This window comes from Vicia villosa, linkage group LG2 (assembly GCF_029867415.1).
Source record: "Vicia villosa cultivar HV-30 ecotype Madison, WI linkage group LG2, Vvil1.0, whole genome shotgun sequence".
In the NCBI taxonomy this organism is placed as follows: domain Eukaryota; kingdom Viridiplantae; phylum Streptophyta; class Magnoliopsida; order Fabales; family Fabaceae; genus Vicia; species Vicia villosa.
This window is the reverse complement of record NC_081181.1, coordinates 62,193,367-62,203,582: the sequence shown is the minus strand read 5'-3', so window position 1 is coordinate 62,203,582 and position 10,216 is coordinate 62,193,367. Positions and strand designations below refer to the sequence as shown.

General features: G+C 36.8%; 1 protein-coding gene across 1 annotated transcript; it reads right to left on the bottom strand.

Annotated features, from left to right (window-relative positions):
• Window positions 1-1,961: 1,961 nt before the first annotated feature.
• On the bottom strand, window positions 1,962-7,187 carry LOC131649199 (uncharacterized). The gene has a single exon (XM_058918955.1). The coding sequence runs from the start codon at window positions 7,185-7,187 to the stop codon at window positions 1,962-1,964; it is 5,226 nt and encodes a 1,741-aa protein (XP_058774938.1).
• Window positions 7,188-10,216: the final 3,029 nt, after the last annotated feature.

Sequence of the window (10,216 nt, the reverse complement as noted above, 5' to 3'; positions counted from 1 at the left end):
GAACAAATGGTTATCTTAGCGATGGACGCCATTAGGCATTTTGTTATGTATTTTGTTATGTTTTCTTTAATCAATTGTTGTCGATGTATCGTTTCTCTTAAATTAATGAAATTTGTTATTTCCGGTTATTATATATAGCCCTGTTGTTTCAATTTCGAATAACATATGTCAATATAGGTTTTCTAAATTTAATTATAAAAACTATAAAAAAAATAATAAAAAAAAGGATTTGGCCTTAGGCGCCAAATGGTTTGGCTAATAGGGAAAAAATACCCTAATGCGCCATTCCATTTGGCGCAAACAATTGAAATATTAGGGTTAGCCAAATGGTTTGGCGCATGCACCCCTTTACAACACTTATGCGCCATTTCAGTTGGCGCATCCACCTACCCGGGGTTCCAAACCTATACATTTTGGTAAATACCCCGAAAACATGGTTTTTTTGGTAATTTTTTATCAAACATGGTTATTTAAATTTGTTTCCCAATAAGAATAACTTCAATAGAAAACTTAAAAAATAACTTTTATTTAACATCAAAACCTATATTTTATTTTCCTGTCATAATATTATTTTATTCATCATTTTCAAATACTTCAACTTACATTTATTTTATCTTTAACAAACATCCAAAGGGTCTTTATCATGAACAATCAAATAGAGCGATAAATAGAACACTTAAATATGTACCAAATCTTCATACTCATTCAATAAACATCATCTAAAACCCACATCTTGATTAAAAGAAAATAATACATCTAAATTACATTTTAAATAATAAAGTGGTGGTTTCTATCAACATACCTTCTTAGGAGCCATATAACTGGATTTACATTCCAAGTGTCTTTTTTGGGCTTAGCCACTTTTGTAAGTATTAATTAGTTAGAGATTTGTGCTGTCGCCCGAATGTATTATTTGTGGTGTAATATTTTTTGAATGATACAAAAAAATGTGAAGTAAAGAAGTTTGACCAAATTGCATATATAAAATGAAAATTAACCATTAAAAAAAAGTTTTATTAATAAGATATTAGTAGCATAAAAATTAAATTCTAAGTTAAAATAATGATCCACAAAAAAGGTTTAAAATAGGTCAAAAACACAATAGCAAAATAGGGTCAAGTATTGAATTAAATAATTGACGGCCCAACAACAATTTAAAGAAAGGGATATGGGTCACTATAAGTTAAAGAGTAAATAAAATTGAGAAAAATCATGAAATGTATAGTCACATCTGAACATTCCAAAAAGACATGAGATAAAGATTAATTAAAATAGTATTTAAAAATAAAAATTTTGTCTCTTAAATTAAGATAATAATTAATTTAGTTAAAATAAATATTGTGTTGATAGTGACCCATGCGATAAATAAATTATTAATTTTATTAAAAATTATTTTGATAAACATATAAAAAAACGTATGCATAGTATGTATACGAAGATACGGGTAAATTTGTTTAAACAATATAATTTATTACAAAAATCTTACTTAAATGAACTTTCATGATAAAAATTACTTGTATTGACAATAGAAAATTACGTGCATACGTTACAAAAACTTAAATGTTAAGTATTAAAATAGAAGTAAAGCCGTAGTAATTGTCATCCAATGATCAAATTTATTACACATAAGCATACAAAATTGTTAAGGGGCAATGGACCATCTATTTACTCTATTTACTCTATTATAACATATTTTAGCATATCATAATAAAAGTAATTCATGATTCCACACAATGATAAGAAGGAATTTTGCAACTATTCCAAACTAAGGGAAATGTAAAGAAGGATAAACTCAAAACACATAAGAACAAATGAAAAGATGAATAATTTTCTTCTTGCTCATTCACCAACAAGAGTTGTCTTAAATACAAGAGTCTTTTTCTTAACCTAATGGGTCATATCCAAAACGGGCTAGGCCCAACAACAAAACATAATATTTAAAACATTAATATAAAAGGTATTTATTTAGTAACAAAGTCTTTCAGCCAAGTGGGCTGCTTCATCATGCGTTTGGGCCTGTTGCTAACATTACTCTCCGGCCCAAAGACAACCTTGTCCTCAAGGTTGGAGTGGGAGTTGGGCTGTGGTGCAAAAGCTTGTGTCCAACGAGAAGGCCCATTAGAATTTGGAACTAGGGTTTTGGGAAGTTTGAGTGGATGGGGTACAGCTGGTGCGGCGCATGGGGAAGTTGCAGACGGGTGAATTAATGCATGGGGCCCAGGTGTCATTACTAATTTATCTTTTCCAATGCTTTTGGCCGCTGGTGGAGTGTTGGGATAGTACAACCCACGTGAAGGGTCAGAGGCATCCAAAGGTGGGCAGTGACTTGGTGTGTTTGGTAAGCTAACGGATGGTGGAGATTGGATTTTCCCAGATCCGTTGGAGATAACGTTCTGATGTCCTTGCTTCAAAGTACAAGTAACATTAGGAGACTCTATAAGCTGTTCGCTCTCACTCTCGTCCCTTGTACAATCACTTCTCTTTTTCTCTGTCTTCCTTGTTTCTTCTTGTTCCATATCTTCTACAGATTTCCCCTTTGTTTCATCTTCCTCACTATCTCCATCATCAGGAAGTGGCGAGATATGGTGCGATAGATCAGAGCCAAAGAATGCTCTGAGTTGGGAAACATGAATAACCGGATGAATCTTCGACTCCGCCGGCAAGTCCAAGTGATAGGCTACTTTCCCGATCCGGCGTAAGATCTTGAAGGGGCCGAAGAAACGCTGTGAGAGTTTCTGTGAGGTGCGGCGGTTCACGGAATGTTGGCGGTAGGGCTGGAGACGAAGGAGTACGAGATCTCCGACATTGAAGTTACAATCGCGTCTCTTTATATTGCTTTGAAGTTCCATTTTTTTTCTGCTTGTATCCAGATTGTGTTTAAGACTCTCTAATATTTTTGTGCGTTGTTGCAGAGAATCCTCTAAGGACGTAACATCTGTGGATCCTTGAAGGTAGTTGGGAAACGAAGGCGGTGGTCGTCCGTAAAGCGCCTCAAAAGGGGTCATGTTGATAGAAGAATGAAGAGCTGTGTTATGCCAAAACTCCGCTAAGTGTAAGTAACGAAACCATTTCTTTGGATTTTCACTGGTAAAGCACCGTAAATAAGTTTCTAAGCATCGATTAACGACCTCTGTTTGTCCGTCTGTCTCAGGGTGGTATGCTGAGCTATACTTCAGAGTTGTGCCTTGGGTGCGAAACAACTCCTTCCAGAACGTGCTGAGAAAAAGTGGGTCGCGATCTGATACAATAGAGGATGGAATACCATGAAGGCGACAGATCTCGATTGAGAAGCGGAGGGCAAGGTCCTTGGCCGAAAACTGTGTTGGGAGTGCAATAAAGTGGCAGAACTTCGTCAACCTGTCACAGACTACCCAAATAACCGTGTGACCAAACGAATTAGGAAGGTGAGTAATGAAATCCATGCTCAATTCATCCCAGACCATTTTTGGAATTGGCAATGGCTGTAGGAGACCCTGTTTTCGTGTAGTCAAGTACTTGTTCTTCTGACAGACTGAACATCTCTTAATAAACTCTTTTATATCTCTGTAAATGCCAGGCCAAAGGAAGGAAGTAGAGACACGAGCCAGAGACGGCTTAACACTTGAATGGCCACCGGTTGGTGTTGAGTGGAACTCTCGAAGAATGGAAAGTCGCAAGTCGTCACTATCAGGTATGTAAATGCGCCCTTTGTAGTAAACCAAATTATTATGGGTGTGGAAAAGTTGTTGCATATTACTATCCTCTTTAATCTTCTGCATAAGATTCTTGCCATCTTGGTTCTGTTTGTAATAACTGGTTAACTTTTGTACGAGGACTGGAATCGGAGAAGAGATGGAGAGAAGGATTGCTGGTTCATCTGTGTGTTTGCGGCTGAGTGCGTCGGCTACGAGATTTGCTTTACCAGGTTTGTAAAAGATGTCAAAATGAAAACCTTGTAACTTAGCTGCCCACTTTTGTTGTTCGGGTGTTTGTATAGTTTGCACTAACAAATTCTTTAAGCTCTGTTGATCCGTGTAAATGTGAAAATGCCTTCCAATTAAATATTGTCTCCACTTTTTTACAGCTTCTGTGATGGCATACATCTCACGAATATAGACTGACGAGGCCTGAAGACGGTTGCATAGTTTCTTGCTGAAGAACGCAAGTGGGTGACCCTGTTGTGATAGCACAGCTCCAACTGCGATAGCGGACGCATCTGTTTCGAGCACAAAAGTCTTGGAGAAGTCAGGAAGGCACAAGACCGGAGTCTCTGTCATTTTCTTTTTCAGTGTTGTAAAAGCTTCTTGTGCTGTATCATTCCAATGTAACTTGCTGGACTGTAATAAATCGGTGAGAGGAGCGGCGAGTGTGGCGTAGTGGCGAACAAATCGTCGATAAAAGCCGGTGAGTCCTAAAAAACCCCTTAGTGACGTGAGTGAACGAGGCGTCTGCCATTCTAGCATAGCTTGAATTTTAGTCGGATCAGGGGTTACACCTTCACTGGAAATAATATGACCTAGGTAATCCACTTTAGGCACAGCAAACACACACTTTGATAGCTTTGCATAAAATTGGTTAGAAAGAAGTAAGTCCAAAATCAGTTTTAAATGAAATGCATGATCAGATAAGGATGAGTTGTAGATTAAAATATCATCAAAAAAAACTAAAACAAACCGTCGTAAGTATGGGCGAAGCAAATCATTCATCGCTGATTGAAACGAACTAGGAGCGTTAGTTAGGCCAAATGGCATAACCAAGAACTCGTAGTGTCCATCAAATGTCCTAAATGCAGTTTTGTGAGTATCCTCTTGACTAACCCGAATTTGGTGATAACCAGATCGAAGATCGATCTTGGAAAAAATAGTTGCAGATCCCAACTCATCAAATAGTTCGTCTATAGTTGGTATGGGAAAGCGATCACGAACAGTTACCGCATTAAGAGCGCGATAGTCTACACAGAAACGCCAAGAACCGTCTTTCTTGCGTACTAGCAAAACGGGTGAGGAATAAGGGCTATTACTGGGTTTGATAATGCCCTCTTGTAACATGTCTTGTATTATTGTGGTCATCGCTTCTTTTTGAGAGTGAGGGTACCGGTAAGGTTTAACGTTAACCGGGGTGGTATTGGGCAATAATGGAATGTGATGATCATGTTGTCTTGGGGGGGGTAGGCCTTGTGGTTTCTGAAAAATCTGGGAAAAAGATTTAAGAATGTGAATAATTTGTTTGGGTATGGACTTTGGGAGTGAAGTGGAAAAATCAGAGGTAGGTGCATTGGGTTGGGTATCTTGGTTATGTGGTGGTTGGAATAGCAGTAAATGCATAGAGGCGATGGAATCTGTATGAAGGAGTTGGCAAAATTGGTTAAATGAAGATTGGGTAGGATAAGTTTTTGGATCGCCTGTGATGGTAATTTGGTTGTCTTGGTGTTTGAAGGAAATTTTTGGGATAGAGAAATCAGCCATGAGAGGTCCTAGAGTACGTAGCCATTCCATACCTAGTACGACATCAGCACCCTCAATTGGAAGTAGGTGGAAAGGAATGTGAAACAAGGTATTTTGTAAGGTGATTGGTACTTGTGGGCAGAACCCTGAGCACAACAACTTAGAACCATTTCCCACCATGACAGAAAAATTTTGGATTGGAGTGGTTGGCAATTTTAAGTGGTGGGCTACCCTAGGCTGTAGAATGTTATGTGTGCTACCCGTGTCAATTAAAACCGTGACAGCCATGCTACTGATTTGACCTTTGAACTTTAGTGTCTTAGGGGAAAAATGACCACTAGCAGCCTGAGGTGAGAGTTGAAAATAGGTTTCTTCGGGAACAGCTATGGAGGTGGTTTCTTCAATAGGACTTGTTGGTTCCTGTAGCAAATTATCCTCATCATCAACCAGTAATAAGAGAAATTTTCCTTTAGAACAGCGGTGGCCCGGAATAAATTTCTCGTCACAGTTGAAGCATAGTCCTTGGGCTCTACGTTCTTGGAGTTGAGCACTTGTCAGTTGTTTAATGGGTAATTTGGGTGTATGGTCTGGAAAACTTTGTTTTGGGCCTGTTTGGGGTGGGTAGGCATTCTGTTGGGCTGGAATGGTGCGGTTGTAGGAGGGAGGTGCAGGTTTAGGAAACTTAGGCTTTGTGTCTTTCAATTTGGACTCAATAAGCTTAGCTAACCCAATAGCTTGTGATATGGAAGTGGGTTTGTGAATAGCAATTTCGTTTTGAATATCAGAATGCAAACCGGAAATGAAACAATTAATGATAGCATCGGGGGATAATCCCACAACTTGGTTACCTAGTTTTTCGAAAGTAGCTTGGTATTCCACCACTGACCCAGTTTGTTTTAATTTAAACAATTCTGCTTGGTGATTAGCATAAGTGGATGGGCCAAAACGTAGTTCCAAAGCCCTAGTGAATGAGAACCAGTCCACTAATTCGTGGCTTTGATGCATCCACTTAAACCAACTTAGAGCTTCACCTTTCATATAAAAGGACATCATACCCAAACGATTTTCAGGGGGTAATTGATAAAAGTTAAAATATTGCTCAGCTTGAAAAAGCCATTCAAGTGGGTTTGAACCATCGAACATGGACAACTCTAATTTAGGGGTACGGAAAGGAGGTAAGGGGGTTGAATTAGGGATGGGGGTGTATGGAATTTGTGGAGTGTATGGGATTTGTGGAGTGTATGGAATTTGTGGTGTGAAGGGGAAAGGTTGGGTTAGGGGTGGAAGTGTAAATGGCGTAGAAAAAAGTGGGTAGGTAGTGAAGGGTACTTGCATTTGTGTGGAGGGACGGGGGGTAGGGTTTGTAGTAGCAGAATGTCTTTGAGGGGTATTTGTGGGGGTTAGGATGGTAGATATGGGTGCTGTAGCAGCAGAACTAGAAGGTGGGGGTTGAAAAGTACCTGAAGAACCTGCTGGTGTGCCGACAGCAGCAGTAGTTGCTGGCTGTTTCTCTTTTAGGATCTTGGAGAGCGCTGCCATGATGGAATCATAGCGCGAATCCGATAGTTGGCGGTCATTCTCCAGCCTGGTGTTGAGCTGACCGAGATTCTGCTGGGTCTGTTGCAGATCTGTGTGGACGATGTGAAACCTTTCATCAAGCTGCTGCTGTGTTTCTTGCATTGCAGAATCCAAACGCAAGGCTGCTGTGTTAACAGCTTGTTCAAGGATTTCATTAGGGGTAGGTTGGATAGGTTTTGGAGGCATGGATCAAAATGAAAGCACCAAATGATAAGAAGGAATTTTGCAACTATTCCAAACTAAGGGAAATGTAAAGAAGGATAAACTCAAAACACATAAGAACAAATGAAAAGATGAATAATTTTCTTCTTGCTCATTCACCAACAAGAGTTGTCTTAAATACAAGAGTCTTTTTCTTAACCTAATGGGTCATATCCAAAACGGGCTAGGCCCAACAACAAAACATAATATTTAAAACATTAATATAAAAGGTATTTATTTAGTAACAAAGTCTTTCAGCCAAGTGGGCTGCTTCATCATGCGTTTGGGCCTGTTGCTAACACACAACAACCATCTATTTACTCTATTATAAATGAATCCTTAGTTTTTTTTTAATAAAAAGTTGAAAAATCATCATTCAAAATTTTAAACTACCATGGCATCCACATTCAACATAAGCAACTTTACCAAGCCGTGACAGTTGAGGCTTAAGTTTAAATATCCCATGTGCAAACTTGGAACATCTTGTATTGGTTTGTTCAATTGCAGTTTTTTTTTTTGTTACACTAATGCGGTGAAGTTTACACCTGAATGAACCTTCATGACTTCTTGGTGGAAAAAAACACTACTTAGATTTTGTGTTTGATTTGCATTTGTTTTCCTTTAACACTTTCATGTCATGTTGATTTTGAGCAGAAATTAAAACCATTATGGGAGTTTTTGGATGGTTTGCTTTCTATTACATTTTTATGACTGTGACCCATTTCTAAACAAAGTATATTCTTCATTTTGCCTGTTTTGAAAATAATATGAATGACATACATAATAAGTGGATTCACAACGGAAATAATCAATGAACACCCACGAAAAATTACAGAGAAACATGACCAAGATACTATCTTATTAGTGGCCAATATACTATCTGCTAACAACAAATTTTTTCATTCCCAAAAAATCATTTAGCGAGATATTAATGAAATTAAATAAAATAACTAACGGTCCAAAAATGTAACCGTCTAAAAATTAGTAAGAAGTTTAAATTTCATTTTCGGGTATGAAAGCATAAACTATTTCTATAATTGTGATGACATGGGATATAATTTTTAAGGCTTTTGCTAAGTCTTCTTTTCTGGTATGAAAAGAGTTAAAGTTTGGTTGCATAGTAAAGTTGAAAGTCAATTCAAAAAAAAAGTTTTTAGCTTTTATTTGTTTTCGCTATTTTGAGAACCAAGCATATTTATGGTGTTCTTGAATTTTAAAGAAATTCTACAGCATAATAGGACATGTAATGATCATATATTGTATGATAGAGTGTATGATGGGATATGCTTCACATAAAATAGGTCTTCATTAAACGATATGCTGGAAATAATTGTGCCTTATGGATAAAAAAATGTACCTTCGAGAAAATAACCAATAGAAGCTGTGTTGTTGGTAATAGCTGTGTGGCCGATTGAAAAGGGAATGGGTACTTACACTTTGTGTCACAATGCTTAATATATGGGGAAAGGTAGGGATTGATCAGAACCTGTCAAACTCCAGCTTTCTCCTTAGTATGAAGATTTACAACTGCAAATTGAAAAATGAGGAACTTGTCAAACTCTAGTAGCAGACTCGCCACTAACCATAATGATCTTATTCCCAATGACAGCAACAGCATGCGATTCACATATCACAATGAACAAACAGTGATACAAACATTAACATTAATATAGTTGAGAATTAATTTATCCATAACTAACTATCTAACTGTCAATCCAATTGGACAATTATAAAAAATGACGAAAAAAAGAGTGAGAAATATATACATTGAATATAGGAGTAGGCTTATCCCTAGAAATCGACAACAATTTCCAATTCTCAGACACGTCCGAGGTTTATCCATTGTAAATGTTTAATCAAAGTAAACTTCGTTGATTTCACTTGTGCCCTGCTCTCCAAGAGTTTGACACACAAAGTGAACTTCGTTGATTCACAAACATTGATTCAAACCTAACAAATCACAGATCCACATCAAATGTTATAACCAATGTCACTAACACTAAAACCTCAAAAATTACTATAGACCGCAATTTAAAACCAATTGTTATAAACTTCACATGTTCAGATTGACATTGATTGTGCTTTTAAAATATATTAATCTATAATTAACGGTAGTGATGAAACTTAATACAGTAGAAGCTTAAAATCAATGATAACCATGTGAGTGGTTTATGATATGCTAGTATAAAACTTAAAAGTTATGATAAAAAAATAATCTTTTTCTTCGATGGATAACTTCACTAAGAATCACTTTTTATAGCTATGATACATCTGCATTCAGTGTGAGATAAAGGAAACTACCAAGTACAAAAAACTATCAACTGCAACCAAAGTCTGCTGCTAGAAAATGGAAAGGTACAACTAAGTTGAATGAACTACAAATATTCAATTCAAGCATTTGGAACTTACCATGACTTCACCAGAAAAACTCTTACAAATGCTTTAAAGCCTCTTGAATACAATTCACCTCGGAAACTACAAATACTTACAAAATGAAGAAACTACCTTTAGAAATTGGTTCAAATTATGGAAAACCATATGAGATGCATTTGTTTTATTTCCAGCATTTCTAGTATTTCTAGTTCCACGGTACTCACATGGATGAACTCCTCGCATAAAACAAAACGTAAGACTTTTGTTCTAAAACTTCAGCTTCCGAAACAACGTAAACCTAGAAGTAATAGAAAATAACATTTCAATAAAACTTAAATAAGCATCAATTTTCAAAAAACTAAAACAAAAATCTTACCATATGGTCATCATAACAGTACCAAACTTTATCAGGGTAAACAAAAGAAATATAATGGCCACAACTTGAAGTAGAACCTTCGTGAAGACCTTTTCTCCAATTTTCAGGCATTGTTCTGCATCTTGTTTCCTAACATAAATCCTAAAATCAGAATAAGAAAAAATAGCAACAAAATCACGATTTCAGAAAAAAAAACATGTATAACAGTTAAAAAAACATCAACAACCACATCTTTTTTATGAATGAAAATGGGTTGAGTGTGTTA

What these genes read in the sequence shown, in the direction of transcription:
- LOC131649199 (XM_058918955.1), bottom strand. Translation starts at nt 7,187, where the DNA reads ATGCCTCCAAAACCTATCCAACCTACCCCTAATGAAATCCTTGAACAA.